At 40.4% G+C, this 25,217-nt stretch overlaps 1 protein-coding gene across 1 annotated transcript in view; it reads right to left on the bottom strand.

The window, feature by feature from the left end:
* Window positions 1-24,350, bottom strand: part of camsap2a (calmodulin regulated spectrin-associated protein family, member 2a) — a 44,328-nt gene extending 19,978 nt beyond the window's left edge. The window contains exons 1-4 of the mRNA XM_041040299.1: window positions 24,194-24,350; window positions 19,574-19,833; window positions 5,534-5,695; window positions 4,261-4,344 (exon numbers count right to left, since the gene is read on the bottom strand). Of these exons, the coding sequence (XP_040896233.1) occupies window positions 4,261-4,344; window positions 5,534-5,695; window positions 19,574-19,833; window positions 24,194-24,332 (645 nt within the window). The 5' untranslated portion in view covers window positions 24,333-24,350. The remainder of the gene's footprint in view (window positions 1-4,260; window positions 4,345-5,533; window positions 5,696-19,573; window positions 19,834-24,193) is intronic.
* Between the last annotated feature and the right edge of the window lie 867 nt (window positions 24,351-25,217).

Raw genomic sequence — 25,217 nt, 5'->3', positions numbered from 1 at the left:
TGATCATTTCTCTGGCTGTCATTGAAATTCAGCTTCTATAGAACCACTATAATCAACTAGAAGAAGATTCCTATATGAACAATTACTAGAGCAATTGCATATGAAGTACGGTATTTCAGCATGGTGTTTTCCCTTCATGTTTATAGAATATTCTTTGTCAGATGGTGCCTGTGATTGTGTCAAGCCATTTACAATACATTAGGCAACTTGTTTCTACTGGTTTAAAAGACAATTGACATTAAATATTCTACTATATGCTAATACAGGACTATTTTTTTAAGCAAAAAAAGTCTTTGTCAAACAAAAACATTTATAATAACAGCACAACAGATAAATAAAAACAAGGTGTTGCTGCCCTGCTGATTCTAAAACTGTAGAAGGAACCTTTAACATTTTTGTTTCTTATCTAGACACAATAACAATGAGTGACCAAGGGCTGAATGATGCAGATGACTACTAATGCCCTAATATCGTCTATTAAGAGATAAAACTGAACTTTCAATGCTAGTTTATTCTGAATACACAACTCCAAATCCTGCTGCCCCCGGTTTGAGAATTAGGTAAGTGAGATGATGACTGTCTGCATCTGTAATGATCTCAGTGAGGGCTAAGCAGGGTCAGACCCGGTTTAAGATCTGTTAAGACCACCAATCAAACCCCTGGGGAGAGGTAGGGCTCTCATCCATTATATCCTTAAAGAAGACACACACACACACACACACACACACACGCATGCACCCCGTCCCACTTCAATCATCCTGTGACTCTCTCTCTCTCTTCCCATCAAAGTTCATCCTCTGAAGTCAGACATGTCCGGTTGAGCTGCAGCTCAGCTTTTGCAACTTAAAAGGCTTAGTCCTCTCTTCTCTGTCCTGAAGTTGCCTTTGCAGTGTCCCCCTCTTACCCTCCACCCACCCTCACCCCTTGCTTACAGCACAGTAGGTTAAAGCAAAAACACTGTTGCCCTGGTGAGCTCCACAGTGTTGCCCTAGGAGAGTACGTGTCTCTCTATGTCTGACTGAGACAGAGGCTGCCTGTGTGACTCACGCTGCAGTCATACTGCAAAGACAGAAGTGGGGGAGGTCTGGGGAGGTAGGGAGTGACGGGGGGATAGAGGGAGGATGGATGGAGCTTCTAGGCATCAGCAAAAGCAAACAGCAGGGCACTACTTTTCTGCATGCTAGTGCAGTTTGAGTTACACACTTTGTTCCTTTTCTCACTCTCTCTCAAGTTTTTTGTATGTATGTATGTACGTGTATATTTGGTCTGACTGCAGATGCAGAAAAGGGAGGAAACGTCAGAGAGTAATCTGATGGTTTCACGACCACCCAGTAGAGACTATGTTCATAATTTCCATTTTATAATAGATACATGCATGCTTAATCTACATTATGAGACTTGGCACTTGCACCTCAGCAGCTGCGAAATTATACAAACTAAAACACTGAAAAGGAGAAGACAAACAATGCTGGGATGGAAGCAAAACTCATTATTAAATTCAAACGGGCAAAAAGCTGACTGTAATTTCGCCTGCCAACACAGCCAGTGGTTATTATGCAATGTCTCCTGTCTGAGGCAGTGAGGCCTTGAAGTTAGACTCAAATGAAAGTTGTTTTTTTTTTTAGTTGGAAATCAAATCCATCTTTTCATTGCACATTTTTAATCTCTTTGGCAAACTACCAATAAAATGAAATTCATTTAAAAGTTTAAGGTGAGAGACCCACAGGACAATCTGGTCCAAAAGTATCTGAGGGCATAGGACTGCATCATTCAATGACTGTGACATTGAATATCTGGCATAAGCTAGAGAGAGAGACGGTCACCATGAGGACACAAACAGATACTCTCAACACACACACAAACACACTCCCTAATCTGCATGACCTGATGTTACTGAAGGGCCAACCCTCCAGCTTGGGGGCCAAACAAGTGGATGTGTTAACTCTCACATCATGAGCAGGCGTGGCTCCACATGTGAGACACTTCTGGGTGTCTCACATGTGGAGTCTGGGTGACTACACTGTAAAAAAGTGTCTGTTGTAACTTTAGTTTTGGAGAGAACTTTCTTGTTTATTCTAAAAAAAAAATCAGAAGACAATATGATGTCACTTCTTTTAGATTCAGCTTCACTAGTTTAAAGTATGTGCATTTTCCTGTGTGTTTGTGAGGGACAGCTGAGGCATGCAGTGCTGTGTCTGCACACTGACTGGTCAGATCAGCATCAAACACTGTGGAAATCTGCACAGCCCTGGGACTGGGATGGGAAACACTCTCTCTTTCTCACACACACACACACACACACACACACACACACACACACACACACACACACACTTAAAAACTGCAATGCTCCCTTTCAACTCCCTGCATACTAAGACACATGGGACAGGGTTGCAGTATTTTCCCTTAGGTAAACTTTCTAATCAAGCTGCATCACTGACAGTGTTGTATCACAGTGTGTTGCCTGACATACCCTGTGACAGAGAAGAAGCTAGGAAAGGAGTGGGGGCTGAAAGGAAAGGTCTGAGGAAAAAAAAGAAAGAGATGTATAGTCGAGTGTGAAGGAGCTGAGTAGAGATCAAAGGAGGGCAACTTTATTTTGTAGGAAAGAGAAATTAATGAGGCAAATAGAAGAGAGAGAAGAGCAAACTGCTGCTGATGAATGCGAAGTGGAAATTTTCATGGTTATCTAACATGTATTGAGGGTGTTCATGACTTTCCGGGGTCAATGAAACATGTTAGAACCCTCTGAATCATTCAACTAGAATTACCGCCTCACGGCTGTATGCCTCCACCAGCCAGTCCAGTTGCAGCTCGCACTATGTCTGCACAGACTCATATATGTAGTGAAGACTTTGAAGGAATTTAATAAAATATTTACTGTATTTTATCATAATTAGCGTCTGACCACTAAAATCTAATCAGTTCATCCTTGAGTCCAAGTGAAGGTTTCTGCCAAATTTGTAGAGTTCTACAACCCGAACACATAATGCCTCTGGCCACAGCAGTTCATGGAGCTGAGACATAAAAACCACAGAAAGGTCAGTGTTCTCCATCCCTGAAAAACTGCTGACGATGCATAATGAATGGTACGGAGGTGAGAGGCAGGGGCAGAGCATGAAGGATGAAGACAGGTGCAGGGACATGAGACTGACATCATTCACCTGCTCCTCCCCACTCCGTCCTCTCCTCCCTCTCCTCTAATCACCACTCCTTTATGTCAGGATGATGGCTGGTGGTTGCCATGCCAACTCTGACCCTTGCCACCAGACCAGACCAGACCAGACCAGACCAGACCATAGAAGCAAATGTAGCTTGACTGGTAGCTCACAATTAAATCACTGTTGTGATAAGAATTTCCACAATATGCACATCATAAAGGACTGTAATATCACAGTGGCTGGGATTTATGAAGCAGGGAGCATCTGCTGTCCCTTTGCTGTAGTTTTTTGAGCTGCAAATGAAAAGGACATAGATCCAGATCAGCTTTTATCGAGCAATAAGTTGGCATTCCAGGCCAACTCAAACATTTTTGGAGCAGCTTGATATAGCAACTTAATACAGTATTCTGTTGGGTATTAAATTCGATTTGTTTCCAGTGAATGGGAACATTATTCAGTGGTTCTGTGAATGATTTAATGCAAATGTAGTGGCAAACTACAGGATCCAAACACAAATTACTCCAGTTACTCAAATTCACAATGCACTCATGGATAAAAACACTCATACACACATGGGCCAAACCAGCCTGTCTTATGGCATTACAAATTACTGCTGATGCTAGAGTTAGTTATATAACAGATATGGACTGCAGACTGGACCCTGAACATGTGTGATCCTGCACTAAATGATTGCTGGCCTAATTAGAGTGGAGAGCACTGATCTGCTGGGTACGGTATAAATAAAGTGAGTGTAGCTTGTACAGTCATCATGGTAAATAAAGTGGTTATGATGTTAAAGATGTAGCCTGGTTTTCCCCCTCTTTTTCATTTAAGAAATACAGCCTGAGCTTCATCTAAAGATCAGACAACAGCTTAAGTTCTCTCGAGGAAACTGGTCCCAGATATCAAATTGACACAGAGGTCTGGGACAAATAGCTGTCAGTTGCATGGGAGAATGTTGTTGTAAATCCAGTAAGTGTAGCCAAGGATTTCACTTAGCTTATTTGAAACTGTCCATCAAACTAATGATGTCTGTATGTTCATGTGCAGTTAGTGGAATATTAAAGCAGGGAGAGGAAAGGAAAGGAAAAACACCCACCCGAGGACTCCCAGCAGGCTCAGCGCTCTGTGCCTCCTTCTTCCTCTGCTCCTGAGCCACAATGTCTTTCAAATATTCATTTACCTGGGGGACAATGGACAAACAAGATTAAACATCACTGAGTCAGCAGAAGCGTCAGTGAGTAAAATTCAATATAAGGAGCAGACTATGACTAATACTTCATCCTCAGCTCATATTGCTCTCATGCAAAGAGGGATCACCACAAATTAAAAATTACATTTGTTTTCTTACGTAAAGTGAAGCCCCATAGTTAACTGTGTCCTGCACTTTGGGCAACTTGCAGTACAACTCCTAAAGTTCATATGGATCAAGTTAAGGCCAAAATCACTAGTAAAGATGGGGAATTTTGGACCTTAGGAAAAAAAAATAGGGACTCCTACAGAGAGCCATATGTCTGACCAGTAAGCCTCCACTGCCACACCTCCTGTTAGTTATTTTGTGTATGTGTGTGTGAAGCTCTGAGTTGGCAGCAGCCCAGAGTTCCTGTCGGAAGAATGTAAACAGACTGAGCCGTGTAGCGCTGTATGGAAGAGAGCCATCTGTGCATGCAGGCCATGTAGACAGCCACTTACACGTTATAATTCAAAAAAGCTGACTTATACAGTGCATGTATGTTCAAAGGGTACTGCATTTACTATATGCTGTATTAATACATTTTATGAAATGTTTGTCAGAGGGGAGGACTGGGAGCCATGATGAAGGGAATTTAATGCCTTGTGTCGTCCTATACAGCCAATGAGAACAGGTACTTCTCACATGTGACACTCTACTGCATGTAAGATGTTAAAGTCATCAAAAGTAAAAAAAAGTACAGAGATCTCATGAGTCATACTCTCATGTTTAATGTTTACTGAGTTTTTATTCACTTACAGTGAGTCATGAACACGATATGACATGTGACATGTATAGAAAACACATGCCCTTCCTAGTATCAATAACAAGATGGACAATCCCACCTTCAGTATACCCAGGAGGATGTTTTTTCGTTTGTTCACCTGTGCACGTCATATGGTATAACCTCAGGGCTTGGAGACAGGGTGTATGTGTAACAGACCTGACGGTATCTAGGTCAGTGTTTTTGACTGAAATGTCTCGAAATCTTGCCGTGGAAGTTCAGAGCTCAACCTCTCTTGTGTACAGTCTGTGTATCAGCCTCCTTCAGAGACAGATACTGAAAAAATCTGGCTTAGCTCAAAATGTACTCTCTGGTAAAGCCCAAATGGGCAGTACTGTAGCTCACACCATTACCCACCTTGTTGAGCCACGTGGTCACTGCATCTTCTGTATCATATGGCGTTTCCACCTCAGGGTTGCAGGATGAATACTGACCAATGCAGGCCATCACCTTCTCCACACTCACAGTCTCCACCGTGTAAGCCATCATCAGAGTGTCTATCATTGCCAGATGGGCGCTCTGGAAGAGGAAACAAGACCGAGAACGATTTAGAGGGTTAAAAACTGAGGTAGCTGCTAATACCAGCAGACGCTCAAGTTTCAGCTGAGCATTTATTTGCTCTCATGCACAGCCACTTCACAGCAAATACAATAATAAAAGCCAGCATGCCTCTAAGTCAGACGCAGCTGCAATGGTGAAAAGTCTTAGCAAAAGAAATCCATAAATGTGTATCTGAGCAGGCAAAACTTGTTTTTTAATCTTTAAACATGTTAAATTTGACACATCCAGTCTGCGACAGGGAGAATATACTGTTTCATGTTTCTGTTTTTACCAGTGAGAGTATAAAAGTTGGCCAGTGGATATGGACCATTTGTACCAATTCTTATGAAACTGTAGATGAAAGTTACACTTTGAGGTAAGGGAGAATCACTGCATTAGCATAATAGTGTAAGGTGCCTGGGGAGCACGGCATTGAGAGGGCAGTGATTTATAGAACTGGACCAAGACTCAAAATCCTTCACTGTACTGTAGATCTGAAAGTCTGTCTTCAGTCGAATATTCCCTTGTGGCTGTTGCCCTGGAAACAAGTGCGTCCATCCCTGGTTACACGACCCACTTTGCTCACAGCGACTGCTGGCCTTTAGAGAAGCTCGAACAAGACATCTTCCTGACAACAGAGTCTAATTAATATAATTGTTAATCTAAGACAAACATCATACTCAAATCTATTATGTTTGATGCATGTTGTATTACTACTCCTGCACTTTGGCTTTGTTTAGAAATGTCATATTTCAATCTCTTTCCTGACATTTAAAGGAAACAAGGAACAGAGCCGCAGTTTTACGCCACAGTATGCAAAAACGTTTATGCAATAATTTTCAGCATTTAGTATGCACAGTTAATGTAGCAACGAGCGCTTGAGGACTTGACATGGCATACAGTATCTCTATCTCTTCCTTCAAATGAGGGGTTCAAGTCACATTTGTTGACATTATTTGTTGACTACGTTGTAGGCATGACAGAAGGATCAAAAACTCTCTGACTGTCTCTTTTAAGAGTATAAATACAAAAGACAGAGACAAAGGAATGCCAGGCAATCTTTTGAAGTCAATTGATATGGGATCCAAAAGAAGCCAGTTCACTGCAGCTTCTGAGGCATTCCACAGTTATTTTCCATCAGGCTAATTTGCCAATTTTTACATCAACACAGTCTCAACAATCTAAAAGCCTAAAGCTACAATTATTACAAGTGGCACAATAATGAGAAGATGTGACAGCCTGTTCCACAAGAACAAGGGAGAAAGGTAAACTAAGACAGACTCCTTCCAGCAGTAGTCAACATTTGCTTCAATGACTGCAATCTTTTGTCTCCACAATCTTTCCCCAAACTTAACTTCCCTGTCCATTACCACACTGCTTTCTAAAATCATAATTAGAACTGCTCAGTGCTAGACAGGTCCCTATTGTGCCCGTTAGGACTATGACTGATGAGCTTTTGCTTGGCCCTGTTCTGCTTACAGAAGTATCTTTTAAGTCTAGTTTTCCGGTTTATTTTTGTGCACCGCTCCCTAATTAGCCATTGTAACTAGCTATGTAGCATCATGAATCTGGTGCTATGTTGTGACAGATGCGTCCAAAGCAGCATAAAATGCATGACTTGCATAAAAACATTATTCCACTAGGTTAAAACAGCTCAGCACAGAGGTACAGACAGAGGCTCACAAATCACCATAGTCGTGAAACAGTCCTATCAGCTCTTACACTGTCCTCATGCATGTTTACATATTAAACATATTCTAAGCAATGTTTACAATGTGAGTAGTAATATAATTGTAGAAAATATTAAAGGCATATATAACATTGTCTTGACTGCACCATGGTGATCTGGCTAAAGCCCGAAAAAACTTTGTGATCTGTGTATTTTAGTTCCTGCCTCCTACATTCAGCTCCAGCTATTAGTCTATATAGTCGTTTGTATCCAGAACGCACCACCAAGGAATCAGACTGCCAAATATTTATACTTGGGCAGCAGCTTTTCCATGAGCTAATCCAATTAATCAGCCATAAAGTTAAAATGGCTTTGAAGATCCACAATGATGCAGTACACCACAGCCACATAAAAGGCACAAGGTATTAACAACCTCAACTCACTTGAGGGTTTTTTATTTTTCATTTTGAAAGTGTCTGTGAAGATTCGCAGTCATCTAGGTTGTGGTTTACCCCTGAAGTATTCTTGAATGCCTCTTGGATGAGAGTTACAGTGTTGTCAAGATCTACAACCAGGTCGATCTGTTGCCCTTGATTCAGCTCTTCTTGGGTATTTTGAAAGTGATGTTGAAGAAATATGTTGTCCACTTGCTCTGTCACTGGTAACTAACGTGTCATTTCATGCTAAAAATAAGGCAGAAGAGACTAAACTAGAGTGGAAGGTAAAGTGTTCAATTCTCTGTGACAACAAAAATACATGGTTGGTAGGTTGTGATTGTGACCTTTGTGATGATGGCTGTAAAAAAAATACCACAGGACAAACAGTGATGCTGAAGAGATTTTCTTTCCCCAGCACAATATGATGTAGTAATATTTGGTCAGATTGGCCGTCAACTTAGTAACTGTAAGTGCATTTTTCTCTCTGAAATGAATTTGCCCCGTGACACAGCATTAGCTTAATGCTTAATTTCCTCTATCTCTGATCTGGCAACCCAGCAACAAAGCAATCCTGTTTAATAATACACTGCCAAGACGTTTCCTATTGGCCTTCATTTAGCCTGTCCAAACATTGTAAAACATTATCCCAGTGACACACAAACAAACTAAGGCATACACATCCTGTTATCAGTTTGCAGAGCACAGCTACACATCTGGCCCGTACTCCCACAGCAGAATGATCAACTCCAGGCAAGAACAATTTTAAAAAGGCCAAGGGACCAGCGTAAATCTTCAAAGGCCTCTTTCCCCTCCTGCATCCTCCTCTCTGCTGAGCAATTTGAGGATATTGATTTGGATCTGCTGTGGCCTGATGAGATAAAATGACAACAAGGTGAACTAATCTTGTTTACTAGACCACAGGCCTGCAGTCTCTAATCATATTGAATGACACCAGGCCATTGTGTGGGAGGAAGAGGCTCATGTAGGATCACATGCTCATTCTAGGATTTGGCAGTTTTTGACAATGGGATCGTGAATACTTGATAATGTGACAATGTGGCATCTTCCAGCACTTAAAAGTCAGAGATGTCAGCAATTAGCAGTAGTTTGGAGCAGTAGTCCTGAAACAAAACACAATTTAGAGCATCATTAATGAAATCAAGCACTGCTAGAATTTCAAACACTTGGTCGTTTACTGTAGTATTTCAAACTGCCTGGAATCGTTGGCTGTATGGAAGGATGGCTGAAACGTTTTCCTCTTGCAGTTTTCTAATTTGTTAATTTTGATATTTTGATATCAATGTTGCTCTGTCTTGACACAGCCTCAGAGAAGCACGTTGAAGAACTCAAACAGCATTTATGGATCATGCTAAAGGGTGTAATGAGTTTGACTCTTGAGATCAGAAAGGAAAAGTGTTTGAGCTGCACTCAAGCTGTTGATTTGTACATCAAAGTGATGACTTACTGCTGAGGCACTGCAACGAACATGAGATTTTGAAGGCTGATGAAGAGGCTCATATTTCTGCATGTTAACTTTGGGGCACGAAAATGAAAATTCAGCATTTCAACCTCAGACGTTCAGGCAGGATAGTAAAATTATAATAGCAGTACTGCTGTATAAATCAGTGTCAGTACTTCCAACCTGATCTGTTGTACATGTGCAGTGAAATAAATCTATATAATTCCATCGTGTAACAATGTTTATTTATCAGAGAGACAAGCGCTATGTTATCGGTTTATTAGCTGACCCTATGACAGAACTCTCAGTCTCTTTCTATTTGAATAAATGTGGAAAATTCTGTTCTTTAATGGTGCACTCAGTGTTCATGGAGCATGGTGTATACAGAGCAGACAGTATGCTGCAACTGAATCAGAAAACTAGAGAGAGGAAGAAAGGCTTTAGTAACTGGATGGATACAGAGCGTTGGTAGTGGTCACATAAAAAGAACAGAAGATGAAAGGAAGGGAGAATGGGATGGAAAGAAGAGGCAGATACTTCACTGACCAAAGAAAAGGTTAGCCTTTCTCATTAGAGCAGACCTGCCTGTGGTTTGCAATAAGGCTGTTTCCTCTGTGATATGTCATGACGTCATGTTCTCTAACCTTTAAGTTTGCTGAGCACATATGCTTTCCTTCAGCATCGCTTTACTTCACAATCATACAGCTGCACATACGCATACCTTGGAGCTTCTCACCACAACCCCTGTCTTCCACTGCTGGCCACTGAGCCGCTCCATTGGAACTTTCAGGGATCAAATGTCTTGCTTGGGGGCATCTAGACGACTGCAAGAGGGGAAAATGTTGCTAATTCATTCTAATTTATTCTTTTTTATTTTTCAGGATTCAAACTTTCTAATTATAGGACTGTTTTTTTCTAACCTTTGGTTTCTGCTTCCCACGAGATAATGCCTTTATCACATGTTGTTTATGAAAACTGTTTCTTGCCAATTCTTTCAACTAATTTTTAGGCATTTTAATCACACATGAAAGAATGCATACATTCATACAGACATCTACGCACACATTTTTTGCTTTCTCATCTAATCTGAATGTGTCCGTAAATCTTGGATTGATTTCTCAGGAGGTAGAAAGATGCTCCTTCACGGTCAATATCTGCTTTTATTGTACTGTTGCGCTGCTGGCTCTCAGTGTTTCCATCCGCAGAAACAGGCAAACACTCTTCATCTTTAATACAGCTCCTTACTGAAAAACGGAGGGATGAAAATCCACCGTAGAAGCCTGATTAACATCACAGAAAGGATGTGCTAACACAAACCTCAGCGACCTACAAAAGACAGTGTGTGTGATGCATTTCACCTCACTGTTCTGTGTCTGTTGTAAATAAACTAAAATCTGTATTGTTAGAGCTTTGAGCTGCTTGTTGTGGCCTGAACCAGGTATTCACAGCAGAAGATGTGCAATACTTCACATCCTCATCATTATTGTCAAGGATCTGAGAAAAAACATTTCTGGGAAATCATTAAAATCAACAGACTGACTTCATTTTACTTTGAAAAAAAAAATCTGAATTGAGGTAATCACTACGGTAATGTCTTTACCATGACTTAAAGTAAACCCCTTAAAGGGCTCCAGTGAATCGTGGCTAATGATCAGCCTGTGCCTGTTTCTATTGGAGTGCAATGCTTCATTGATTATTTATGGTAATCCCCAAAGTTTTAACTTGAACAAGCACCAAAGCTCTGCACATCAGTCACCTGAACCTCCTCCGGATTGGGGAAACACACACGTCCACAGTGAATCAGCATTAGCTCAGGGGTGATGTAATATTGAAATGCAATCTGCTTTTAGTATTATAGCTCTCCTGTCCAGGCCCAGATGTCAAAAAATGGAATCTGTCTAGCTTCAGGTAACTTCACGCCAACTGAGCTGGACATGGAAAAGCACTCAGCTGTACCTCTCTCTGATCTCTTTTGAAGGTCACCATAAGTACTGTACGGTAAAAAGAAAATGCAGTAGTATGAGAGAAGTTTTAATTTTTAATATATGTTTTTCTTTATTTGTTAATGTAAATATGAGAAGCAAAGAAAACGGGATAAAAGAATAATGTATGCTATGGGTGAAAAGTTTTACAATATCTCCATTTTTTCAGTTTCGGAAATTTACATAGTGTAATTTCTCAGTGTACTCTGACATAAAAGTGTAGAAAAAAATAAATAAAGAGGACGTAGATGTAGGATGATGTTTACAGGTATTTGGTCAATGGTATTTGGTTTTGGCTTAAGTGAAAGTTTGATCTGATAATGGTGCTAGATAATAATGATCATGGGATCACTCTGGGGAACCTGGGTACCTGAACCAAATTTGATGGCAATTCATTCAATAGTTGTCTATTTACTTCAGTCAGGAAGTAGAGTACCTGCCAACAACCAGCTAAAAACCAAAAACATGGAAGCTTAATTCAGACTGAACTGAAATTAACCATTTAATGAACCAAACCATGACTTTTCCCAGTGAAGGCAGCTGAACAGTCCACACTCAAGCAGATAACACCACATTTTGAATTTGGACAAATTCTCCCATTTTCATCAGGAATCCCTTTGGAAGTATAAACCCTTCCCCTTTTCTGTCTGTTTTCCTTTCCTTTTCAAATGGAGAGTTGGCATGACTCCTGCCCGGCTGTGAGCTGAAATAAAAAATGCTCTCACACACACAATTGCGCTCATGCCCATGCACAAATTTGGATTCACAAAATACCAACTGTGAGGTCTGGCATCAGTTGTGGGAAGGGAGCTTTTAAGCAGCATACCTTCTCCCTCCATATGCTCCAAACCCGACCTAGCAATTATATGGAAACCTCAAAGCTAACCTTAGAACACTATCTGGGGACAGAATCATGGCTACCAGCCAGTGTTGACCTACTCTGGAGATACGCCTGCACTCCAAATCCTTCTATCATGTTTAAAAAGACCCACTAAGTTGAAAGTGTTTCATTTGCGGATTGTGATAAAAGGGTGTCTGATTTCAGTGTTTGATTAAATTTAAAGGAAAATTCTACTTATCTTAGATAAACATGATGGACATTTACCTGGTGTTCAGAGTGAATCCCTGTGGGAATGCCAAGTGACCACCGATGGAAATATGCTATCAGCTAAATCTGGAACACGACTCTTCATAATTTCTGAAAGTTACGTATTCTCACATGCTGTCTTTGTCTAAAACACGTCCTTTTTTCTTTATGTCATAATCATAGTATAGTCTTTATGTCACTGCGGTGAGCGCTGTTTTGATGCAGACAACTGGATTTGCAACAAAGCAATGCACACCGGTGCAGATTATCTGCAGAGCATAGTCAGATTTTACCAGTTACCATTTCAGGATCAAGGTATCAGTGATAATGTGCATATCTACTAATGTGGAGAGAAAGAGGGTGAATTCAATTCTGTGCTGTTTGCTTCAGTGTGTTTCTATGAACAATTTAAATCCACAATTAAAGCCAATGCGGTTATTGAATTTTTCTGTCATGGAAGTCAGTCCATTTAAATTATGAGCTTTATTATTGTACTGTAAGATTGTGTGTTTACTTCATTGTACGAGCTAGCTCAAAATCCTCTTTTGAGGTTTAATTCTTAACTGAATCAAAACTGAAATGAAAACACGTGTAACAGAATAACCATTAAAAATGGCTGTTCAATCTAATCTCAGAAAATGGAATTCCTGTATAAACCCCGGTAACATAGCAAAATCTGTAGCAACATTAATTCATTGTGGATTAGGTGCCTTTACGGCCTCACCAATCCTTACATTCCTTTAGTCAATGGTAAGGAGAATCAGGTGAATAAAACATTTTCAGACCTGTAGAGTGAGAATTTATCACACAATCCCTGCTCAAAATTCTAAAGAGAAAATGACACAGATTCTCTCTATTAATATAATAAGCTTACGGCGCTGTAATACCAGATCCAAAGATTTAGTACTTAACACTAGATAAATTTTACTGTATATTGTTTTCCAAGTATGACTGCTAAACACTCCCACTACAGTAAGATAACCTCAGAACTTAAATCAGAACTTGAAAGTGTTGTGTCTCTAGCACCGACAAACACAGTTTTGTTAACTAGTCAGTCAGAGTACAACAGTAAGTGAAATTTTCTTGTATGGATGGGTTACTTCTTCAGACCGAGCCACCAGGCACTCAGCTGCAATCTCCGTTTCCAGCACTTGCCCCTGAGGAATCCCCTAATCTGGGAATGGTTGCTCTTTCCTGAAAAAAACTGATCCACTAACATCTCGTGGGCCCTCACCTGGAAACAGTTTGCCCAGGAAACCCAACACAGCTTGCAGGCTCACAGGGGCACACAATGCCCTTAACAAAAACACCTTACAATAGGGTACCCCCCCCCCACCCCCCCCGGCCCCCCCTTTGAGAGAACCATCCCTAGGATTTTTGATTCTCTTCTCCAAAACCTTTCCTGCTGTTTTTTCTATCCAAATAAAAAAACAAACTATAAATTAAATTAAAAGCACAAACAAAACATCAGTCTAAATCATAGTCTCACTCTAGTAAGCACAGAAGGATGCTTAGTACTTAGGACATAACATGACATCCCATAATGTGCTCCCTGCCTATCCATCCATACTGTACAGCCTGGGAGTCGCTGCTTGCCTTGAGGATAACATACTGGATGAGACTTCGCTGAGGCTGACGAGGACAGAAAGTACTTGGATGGGCTTCCCTTCCACCCTGCTGCTTGAGCTCCTCTTTGTTCGCGAGATCAAGTGCAGACGAAAAGAATAAGGACAGAAGAAGCCAGTTTGATGTTGAGACATATTTTTTTGGCACTCAGGTTAGGTTTCAGTACTTCACACTGTACGTGTGTATCGGCGTACGGATGTGAGTCTTTGTGCGTGTGATGCAGCGTCTGAGAGATGCTGTCTGCCAGCTTGTACGAATCCAGCATTTCAGTATTCTGTGCCTCAGAGCCTGGCGGTGCTCATCACTAATACAACCCCCACTACACACACACACACAGAGCTGCTCAGACACACTGCACGTACGGCATATGCAAGTATAAGCACCCCCACTCTTGCACCCACATGCACAACACCCTGCCTACTGGAGTGTAACCATGGAAACCGTGCGCCTGCCCAATAGGGGATGTGATGGAGGCAGCAGAAGAGAGGGAGCGTAACAGGAAGAAGTGTATGCACCTCTATTCATCCATGCCATGCATGAGTTGATGAATCAATCTGTTACAGTGAAAATGAACTGGCAAACACTTTTTAAAATCAATTCAGAATGTTAAATATCAATATAATAATGTTTCTATATTAATTTTTCCAACATTTTGAACTGACAAAGATCCAAATTGGATTGAAAATAAAATATTCAAACATATTTATGGTTTAGAGTCAGTTTGCAGGTATTACTCTTTGCAATCTTATATTTATTAGCAGCATATTTCATTAACTGACTTATATTAACATTGTTTCCTGTTGTTTTTAGTGATTTAAAAACGGCTTTTAAATGTCTCACATTTTCAACCTATGTAGGGGGGGACGTTTGATTTTAACATTGAGAAGTTATGACGCCAGTAAACAGTAACAACAAATGCTGCATAATCAGTTGCAAGTGGGAATTTCTGCTGATGCTCTTATCAAGAGCTGAAGCAGTGTTTGTGTAAACATGTTCTGTTTTGTTGCACGGCGAGCGTGTCAGTCCTGAGTTGTAATATGTCAGCTCCAATTAACCAGGTCACATTCCTTTTAGACACAGTCCTCACCTGGCCGAGTGAGCCCAAATGAACAAGTGAATGTTTAGAATTCAATGTACAATCTAATGTACTATGTAGTTGGCAGGCAACTGAGACGAGGGCCTGCATTGGAGTTTCTTCCACATTACAATGGTGCTGTAATTAATTTGCCGAAAAGACTACAATACATCTAAAAAAAAAAAAATCACAAATTTACTGAATAAATCTATTCACTTACATATTAGAAGTGCATTTGCCATTAAGACTGGGTTTGAAAGTATTCTCTAACAAAAGTAGGACAATAAACCTGTCTGTTTTACAGCCTTCCTCACATACAGTCACAGAGACAGCACCCATACAGCCAACAAAGCCTCTCAGAAACCGTATAAGGTGCTATGTCTTTTACTGTAAGTATTCACAGCACACAGCACACAGCCAAGATCGAGTCTCACTTATACAGTATGTTAGTCAGTAAGACTCTCAGCAGAAACATGACCTATTTACTACAGCTTTATTAAATATTAAAGAATTGACATTCACCGTTCGGCAGCTGGAAAGAACACTGATCCTCACCATGATGAGGTCAAATATGTAAAGAGTTTGGAGTTTAATCAAGGAGGACATTCTCTCTCTCTCTCTCTATATATATATGTGTGTGTGTGTGTGTGTGTGTGTGTGTATTTTGGCATCTAATACATCCCACTGCTGTCCTGTTGCTATCCCGTGGACGTTCTATCGGCTCTTCTCGAAGACATCTCGTCACATGATTAATTTGTTTTGTGAATGATAGCCTTAATAACAGCCACAGCTATTACATTATTGTTATTTGTTGAAACAAATGGGTATAAATACTTTGTTTTAGACAAGTGTATATTTTTCTATCTTCTGCAACCCAGTATGACCATCCTGCATCTTTGTGATGCTGATTTGAGCCCAAGACTGGCAGAGTAAATTTGGGCAAAGAAATGAAAGGGCAGCGCATGTCCCTTTCTCATTATCTCTGCAGAGGTGCCCTTGAGCAAGGCAATTAACGATCACTGCTCCAGTGGGACTGTTTGGTATCTAGCAGATCAGACTGTGGCTCTTTTTGGCACCTTGTATGAATGTGGAGCGTTGTTGCAAATGTATTGTAGATCAAAACTACCCAGAGTAAGTAAAGTAAATTACTAGATGCCAACCGCTGTTTTGAAACATTAACCACCTTATCCGTACACAAGTGTCCAATTAGGTTCTTGTGTTCGACACAAGCACACACACTCAAAACACGATTACACATTCACAGGTGTGGACTAACATGCAGGTACAAACACAGGCTGTACCTGCAACCTCAGGTTGTTAATTCATCAAGCCAAGTCATTTTATTTCTTTAATTCAGTGCTGATTATGTGCCGATGATGGTGTCCACCTTTAACTCTCCCTTTTTCCTCCCTGAACACAGCTGCACAGAACAGACATCCAATTCATTGTCTTGGAAGATTTTACTGTTTGTTTAATTGTTCCTTGTGTGCTTTGCAAATGGATTCTCCATCGCCACATCCAAAGGTGATCGCATGGTCTGACACTTTGAAAAGAACACAAGCGAGAACTAGTATGGTCAATCTTTGCAATTAAAGCCTTTTCATAATGACTTTTACCTATTATCGTGCGCACAGCGGTGCTTCATGTGGGCTGTAATGGGTAACGCTAGAATAATATTTTTAGATCGTCAGCCCACCTCCACATCTCTCCCTTTTTCTCTGTGAGCACTACAGGTGGAGGAGAGTGTCAGCGATACAGAATGTGTGTAGGCGTCTGCGTGGGCAGCAAGTGCGATTTGGAGCCCATGTCTTCACATGTGGGAATCCGTCACATGGCTGAAGACAGAAGGATGAGTGGGCAGAACAGTGACAGAAAGAGAGAGGGACACAATAAGTAAGACCACAACGCAAAGTCAGTTTGGCAACCTAGAGAAAATGTCAGTAAACGTGCTCAGTTATGACATATGTCAGACAAGACATCAGCAGCACCTGACTCTGCTGCTGACTGACCTACTGAAGCTCCCTCAAACATCCTCTAAAGTTGCTTATTCTGAAAATTTTTAATCTTTATGCAAACTGCTGAGTTAAAAAAAAAAAAAAGATGCTCAGCTAAAATGCCATGAAGCAGCATTTAATGACATTGCAGCTTACAGTGGCAGGTAGGCGCTCGGTGTCTTGCTTTTTCACAGTCTGCTTTAGGAGTAAAACCAGTGATGTTTTTATTATTTGGGAAAACCTCTTAAGCCATCAAGCCATCCTCTCTAAGTTTTCCAGAAGAAATGCCGCTTTTGCTGTTTCTGCTCTTTCCCCACAGAACTCAGCCTGGACAGTCAGCTTATCAGCCAAGTCTCTAAATAATAGAGGATCCTACACCTGTGCTGTCAGCAGCAGGTAATGCACATTAACTGTCTCTCACAGTGCTAACCAACCTCATAGCAAACATTATCTTTCAAATCTCATTAAAATGTAATAAAAACATTGAAAATAATAATAATAATAAAAGATCATCTGACATCCATAACTAAACTTTCAGTACTTCCTAGAGCATGATAAAGCTGATCATGCAGATTGAGAAGAACATGGGATGGAGGGTAAAAAGTAGGAAAAGAGAAAAAAGGTGAGGGAAGATGGAAAGGAGAGGGAAGAGGCATGTAAGATAGAAGGGAGAGTGTTAAGAAAGGGGAGGGGGGAAAGAGACCGGGAATGATTGAGGAACAAGGAAAGATGGAATAAGAGGAATAAGTATGGGAACGATGAGGTGGTGAAGGGCGAGAAGGAGCAAGAGAAATAATGAAGGAAAAGGAAGAAGAGATGTGAGGGTTTTGGGATATAGGTAAGAATGAAACGAGGCATGCAGGATGTAAGGTGGAAGGCAGAAGAAGAAGAAGAAAAAAAAAGAAAGGTAGTTTCACACCCTTCTAGCAGCTCATTTTCACATTCACAGCAACCTGCTCAGTCACGCACACACAAACACACACTGTCTCTCTCTGGCAAACCACCCAGTGATGATCTGTCGGGTTAAAATCAAACATAAAGCCCAAATTTGGCTCTGGAATGGAAAATAAAACTATAAAACAGTGAGAAAGTATAGAAAACACCAGCAGAAACTGGTGCTGTTATGTTAACAAGCTAGAGAGCACAGTAAAATCATACACGCATGTACACAAAATTACACTCACATACATCAAATTCCTGTTAGCTTAGCTTTAGATTACATGATGTAAATTTAATTCTGAGAGATGAGCTGGCACTAAAATGCTTGTTGTCTTCGCAAAATAAAAAGATTGAAATGAAAACCCCAACAAAACTTAAATAACTTTTGAATTAGCATAGAAGAGAAATTAAAACCAGCAAGACTCTACAAACAGACTGCAGGCATACTGTGTGCTAATTGTGTCTCAATTGCAATTCAATGAAGCAATAAAGCCTCCCATTGAGACTTCGTCCAAAAATAATGAGGATCCCTCTTTCTCACTCAATAGGCTGCCTACAAAGTCATCTCTGTGGTGAGCTCTAACACAGAGAGATAGAGATGAACTGGTGAGAGATGACAAAAAAACAAGCAGCGCAGTGGAAGCCTTAAGGTATTACTCAACTTGGAATTGGAAAATTATCAGCTTGAATCTCCAGATAGTCTTTAAAAGTTGTGGGATGAGGTGGATAAATACACTAACATCCCTTCTGTCTCTTCTGTTTTTAATTTTTCACTTCTTTTCAGTTGATAATGTGCTAGTAGCACTTGTTTATTGGGTCTTTGTGGTTTTGTATTATCTTTTCAATTAAATGTATGTCATAAAAAAATGTTCTTATTATCCACAGTCATTGGCCATAAAGAGACTTTTTGATCATTATCACCACTACAGTGATTTCTCCTTCATAAACCGTACTCTAGCAAATATAAAATAGATGAGAAGCTTGTTTCAGCACTCCCTCTGGTTGGCCACTTCTGACTAACTGAGCACAGGGATAAACATTTCACAAATCACGAGAACAACAACACTGAATACTGTCAGCAGTAGGTCTCAATATAATTTTTTAAGGTCTGTTAAATGTATCAAATTTATTCAGTTCTTTATGAAGACCTGTGCTAACTTTTCAAAATAAAAATACCTTGATGGCCTTTTCATGTGCATAACATCAAAATATAGAGACTATAACTCAGCTAGGATGCAACTTGTACACAAGTGCATGGAAGAAAAAATGTGTGAATGCAGGTACCCCTTCCTGTTTTGGTACCTTGCTAATCCAGAATGTCCTCTTGAAAGTTGAAAAGACACAATGGATGGAATGATGGTATGAGGAAAGAGATTATGTGCATGAAATGTGCCTCAGGCACTGAGGGGAAGGAAAGTTACTATCATTGTATCGTACAGAACTTGTGTCAAATTCTACTGCTAGGAACACTCAAAACAGAGAGTTTGATGATGAAGCTAACAAAATTATTATTGTATTACATACCACAATCTAGGCAGCACCCTTAGAATGTGTGAAAAAAAAAAGACATGATCATAAATATTTCCTACCATTTGTAGAGGCCTCTTTCGAAGGTCCCTCTCAGTGACCAGTCTCTCCTGGTCGGTGACGTAGAGTCCACGCTGTGCCAGCGCCTGGATCACAGCATCATGGCCCAGCAGGGGCTTGGAGGCTTCACTCTTCAGGATGAGGCTGCCGGCCCTGCAGTAAAGGTCTGCAGACAGCAGGAGGCTGGTCACAGGAGGCTTCAGGTGCTCCTGCTCATACTGGTCTGTGTAGAAGGGGTCCTTCAAGTCAGTTGGGATGCTGTCTGTATGGTGGAAGGGGAAAAGTAGGATTTTTGGTAAGAGACTCCGCTAACTTCCTGGGTGGCTCAAGAGATGGAACACGTAATTAGTGTGTTTAATTTGTGGCATATGCACCGGTTTTACTTTAACGTCTCACAAGGAAGAGTTTGAATTCTTTAGCATGAAAACTCAGGTAAACTTTAAATGAGCTGATGTACAGTCATGGCAGCTTTATTCCAAATCTGCAAGAGTTTGGCTTTATTGGAGATTTTTCCCCTCAGTGCACAAATTTTCTGTCAGTACTTTACTCTGGCAGGCCTGCTTTTCATTGCCATGCTTCGACTATATCTTAACGTGGATATGTGTGGATAGATCTCAGCGTTGCTATAGCAACTGCAGAAGGAGTGGAACCCGATCGATTCATCTAGTCTGTATCTCTGCAACTTCCAGCTCCCTGGGAACACCCCTCTCACTGCCTGTCTCATCAAACACAGAGCTTGCATGTGTGTGTCTGTATGTGCGTGCATCACCTCAAGCAATTTTTTTTGTTGCCTTTGTGTTTCGTACCTTTCTTGAAAATTTAAAACAAACAAATGTTTCATATCAGCGAGAGCCAAGCCAAAGCAAGCCCTTCTTTCTCCACAATAGATTAAACAATAAAACCATGATTAATTGCTTTCAAATGAGATGCTGCCACTGCGTGAAAACATTAAAATACACCTGCACACACTCCAGACGCAGAGCCCAGCACTGTGTCGGCAGCAGGGTAATAGATGCAAATTTTGATACTGCCCGTGTGTGTGTGTATGCAGAGAAAACTGTGACATGTGGTGAGCCACGACAGCTACACTCCTCAACACCACTACCCATCCTCCCACACAAGCACACACACATACAAGCACACAAAACAGCCAATGAATTACCTGCTTAGACTGACCATTATCAACAAGGTCATCTACAGAGGGACTCTGTGTTATTATGGAACAGAAGTACAGAAAGCAGCAGTAGCAGCAGTTATCTAGGTTAGAAGCTTTTCCTTTAAATACTACACTCATGTTATTGATCCCAACAAAGAAATTAATCTTTTCTCTAGCCCTCCTTCTCCATCCTCCACAGGGAGGTCAGAGGTCAGGTGAGCTACAGAACAACGCCCCTGGAGCTGAAATCATGTCTGCATCTTGCTTGGGTAGCTAAGAAACAACAAATTACATTTTATTTCATGTTGTTTTCCAACATGCAAGCTTTTCTACAGTCCCAATAGTGTATTTCACTATTTACTGGCCCTGGTTCATGTTGTCAGTGTAATTTATCTACTTAAAAAGAAAATTACAAAGTCAGTAATGTTTGTCTGTTATTTGGAGTTTGCTCAAGAGAATTACACTGATTTGGTTTCACCACCAGGGCTTTACTGTGACTTCTAGACACAATTAATATTCACTGAAGTCTGCTTATGAAGCAGTACAGTACATTAAATATTTGTATTGGTATGTGCTGTTTGACAGTATTTCCTGATACCGGATGATCTCTTGTTTAGCTTGCATCTTGCGTGTACTTGCCTATGTATCGATGCACTCCTGCATTGGTGTAATGAGGCAGATGCATGTGAAGTATTCAGAGCAGCGTAGGCAGGGATCTGGAGATGAGCCCGCTCTTTTTCTTTTTTGTACTCTCTCTCTCTGGAGGGCTGTATTTTTGGAATCAGCCCATTTCATTCAGTCCTGATTGAAAATACACAGAGGATCTGCAAGGGATCTTGTGTTTTCTGGGCTATTACAACACAGTGGCACAGGAATAATGTGCTCTGTAGCTACAGCAGCAGCTTTGTCAGCACTGGTAGCACAAGCTGATCGATGATTTTAGTGCTGATGTGACCATATGACCAGTAAGCAGATAGTACTAAAATGACTACAATAATAGGGATCACAACAAATAATAAAAAGGATGGAAAAGAACAGACTAACAGAGCACAGAGGAATCTAAAAGACAGAAAGACTTTATTTCAGTTTGTGCAGCAACTCTGACATGAAAGTTATTTGTGTGGTGCGCCTAAATAGAGGTATTTATTCTGTAATGTTTGTAATATTTTTACCTCCACTTGTGTCTGTTGGTTTGTCAGTAAGATTGAGCCAATTTGCATCGAACTTGGTGAGAGGATGGCATATGGGCCAAAATAGCATCCATTAAATTTTGGAGTAAATACGGATAATTTACGATGAATTTGAATTTTTTTCTCTGAAGTCTGGTGTATGTTGTTTGACACTGACCTTGGTAGAACTCCGTGTTCTCTGACTGCCCATCTAGTTTTATCTGTACTTCTTCCTTTCAAAGAACTGATTGGAAATGCAAGTCACATAGTTCATTCATGGACAGCAGATTAGAAAAGTGACTCCTCCGCTCAGAGGTCAGCTTGTGAATGTAATGCTGTTTTGCCATCCTCTCTCAAGTGGTACATTTAGGAGCTGTTTGCATACCGGGGCCAACTATCTCAAACATATTCTCAGCCAGAGAGAAACATTGTTCTAAATACATTTTGAATGTTTTTGAGGAAAGGGGCAGACAAATAAATTCTGATATCAAATAATGCCACAGATAAGCACTGAATATTTCATAGCTCCCACTTTCATTTGCAAAGCCCAGTCTAGAATTTGAAACTGGTAAAAAAAAATCACTGTTGCACACTGGCCTTATTACTGTATTTCGGATGCCCCACAGAAATTGATCTGCCTTAGTGACAAACTCCTCAGCTCAGATTTTTTAAAACCCAGCTTTAAACCCCAATCATTTTCATTTCAGTGTAAGGACCAATTCATAAAGCAGGATGTCATTTAAGCCCAAACTGCTGCTCATTTTTTATTTTTTGTGGTTTTATTGGAGCATATTTGGAAATAAAAGCTAAATTGAGATACTATCAGCTCCAGTGTGGACAACACTTTTGGAAAAAAAGATTTATACATAGCAACAGTAGCCTCAGTGGGACACACATAGGTAGTCCCTTTGAGCTCCTTTAGATGCCAGAGCATTTTCATTGTGCTTGATGTTTTATAATAAAATATAATAAAATAATAAATGTAATTTTGTGGACATTTGCAAACAATGTATTTATCTTACAAAAAGAGCCCATCCCTCCATCTGAGTTCAATTTCAATTTCAAGTTTTGTTTTGTTCATGTTTAATAAAATAAGAATTTCAATTCATCATTGATTTTACTGATTTAACTTCATAATTTGCATAATTTTTTACCATTCAGAATGAAACAGCTGAATTTTGAGCACTTTTTTCAACAGCAGATAAAGAAAAGAAGTGTTTTGCAGTATGTTCTAGCAAAAACAACTAGATGTGGGGACAAGAACAGGGGATTCCATGTTTTTGGCTAAGGAACCACAGTTGGTCCTTTTAAATCTGTTTTAAACCCTAGACTGATCTTGTAAGAGGTGAGCCTGTGCTAGCCGGATAATCAGACTCAATTGCCATTTTGTTTTCACTGCATTGCTGGTGACGTGGGTGGCGATTTATAAGTATGGAACCAAGCTATATCCATACATTCCCTGCATTAACATTGCTTCGCTATTTCAGATGAATGCATTTCTAATACTTTAAATAATACTAAAAAGAATGCAGAGGTTGTGTAAACCTCCTATATAAGTATATATATATATATATGTCTAGAAATGTATTGATACAATGTAATAATAGATGAAATTCCATGAGAAAAAAAAAAGCCTACTAACCTTTTCATTTAATCCACAATAATGTTCACAAGTCCCAGCTTTGTGTGCTATATACCCTGCTGACAATGTATAAAAAGTCCCATGTGATGTGATGCCTCTGTTTCTAAATTTGACTTGGATGCAGCACTCTGAAGGTGACACAGTTTTGGACACCTTCATCCCCGAAGGTTCCCGTTTCATTTAGTAAGACTACATATTTATTGATCACCGAGGTCCATTACAGCATATGGTTTTATCTTTCCTCTCGGGAAATTATTTATTGTATGTCCAATAGGCAATTCATTTAAGATGGTTTACAATGGGCGACAGCATCCGAACACAATGCTGTTCGTGAACCAAACAGGTTTTTCTCAGATGGAAAATCACAGTGATAACTCTACAGGGAATACTAGAAGAAAAGACTGTCTCGGGAAATCAGTGGTGAGACCTATATATATCCACGTTGTCTCTAACGTACAAGGAAAATAAGGGCTTGTGTTTGTTGTGAAGGTTGTTTTGTGTCACAGTCTACTACAGTCATATTATCCATCTATTACATCGGGTTCTGCTGTAATTCATAAAAATGCTGACACAAAAAAAAAGCCACACATTAAATACAACATAAATATTCATGCAGCGTGCAGGTAACTGTTTCGAGGTACAGTCATGCACCTACCTGTCCCGTACGCTTTGGCCACCAGCCATGTGAGGCTGCAACAGATTTTGGCTCGGGAGAAGTCATAGTGCTCAAAAGACTTTATTGCTGGAGCAACGAAGGTCTTCTGAACATCCCTGACGGCCTGAACTTCACCCATATTTCTCCCTGAATTGTACTGTTAGACCCTATGAAGCAACACAACGCTAGAGCATCCCACTACTGGAATTTAGCGGAAAACAATGAACGGCTGTAACTGGTGTGGCGTCTTTACGCTGATTAATCACAGGTTCAGTCATAAAACGCTAGGTTTGCAACGTCTTCGTATTTTTCAGTCTTGTTGACACGATGAATCGCTAGTCTTGGTGTTTTTCATCCATTCTGCTCCCTACCAGTTGAAATGGGCTCCGTCGGACCAAGCTGGGAAGCTTTCCCTGGATTTCAGAGGAAAAGCTGCTCTTTGACCGGTATGAAAACAGAGAAATTTCCATTCTTAGGCTTCTTTGGAAGCAGGGAGCTTCTGCCTTTCATGTCCATGTATTCTTGTATAAATAACCTATGTGTTTTGCAGTCCCTCCTCTATTCAGTCTCTTAGTGCCGTTGTGCGGTTTTCCTGCCGCACTGTGGCTCTCCAAGCCCTGCACCTTTGTTGCGTAATGCGCATGCGCCGGGGATATCTTCACGTACTATGGGGAATGTTAAGATTTTTTTTATATTTGCTCATTGGTTTGAACGGCCCAAATGCATGTTTTACCGTAACGGATTGGCCGAAATTGTAGTAACTGCCTAAAAATGTGAAAGGACTGAACTTGTATTAACTACTGATTTAAAGAAGTTTTATCACGATGTTCTATTTTGGGTCTGTAATGCATTTTCCTGCTATATAGTCATAAAAGCGAAGACTCTCAGATTTCTGGAATATATTGACCACATGACGGCAGGTCAACAGTGGCATTACTGAACTATATGTTTATAGGCCAACCACAACACTGCTTTAAGGTAAAAATGTAAACATTATCTTTACGATGAACACTGGAATGTGGCA

Source organism: Toxotes jaculatrix, chromosome 6 (genome assembly GCF_017976425.1).
Source record: "Toxotes jaculatrix isolate fToxJac2 chromosome 6, fToxJac2.pri, whole genome shotgun sequence".
Classification (NCBI taxonomy): domain Eukaryota; kingdom Metazoa; phylum Chordata; class Actinopteri; family Toxotidae; genus Toxotes; species Toxotes jaculatrix.
The sequence above is the reverse complement of the archived record's forward strand: the minus strand, read 5'-3'. Positions and strand labels throughout refer to the sequence as shown.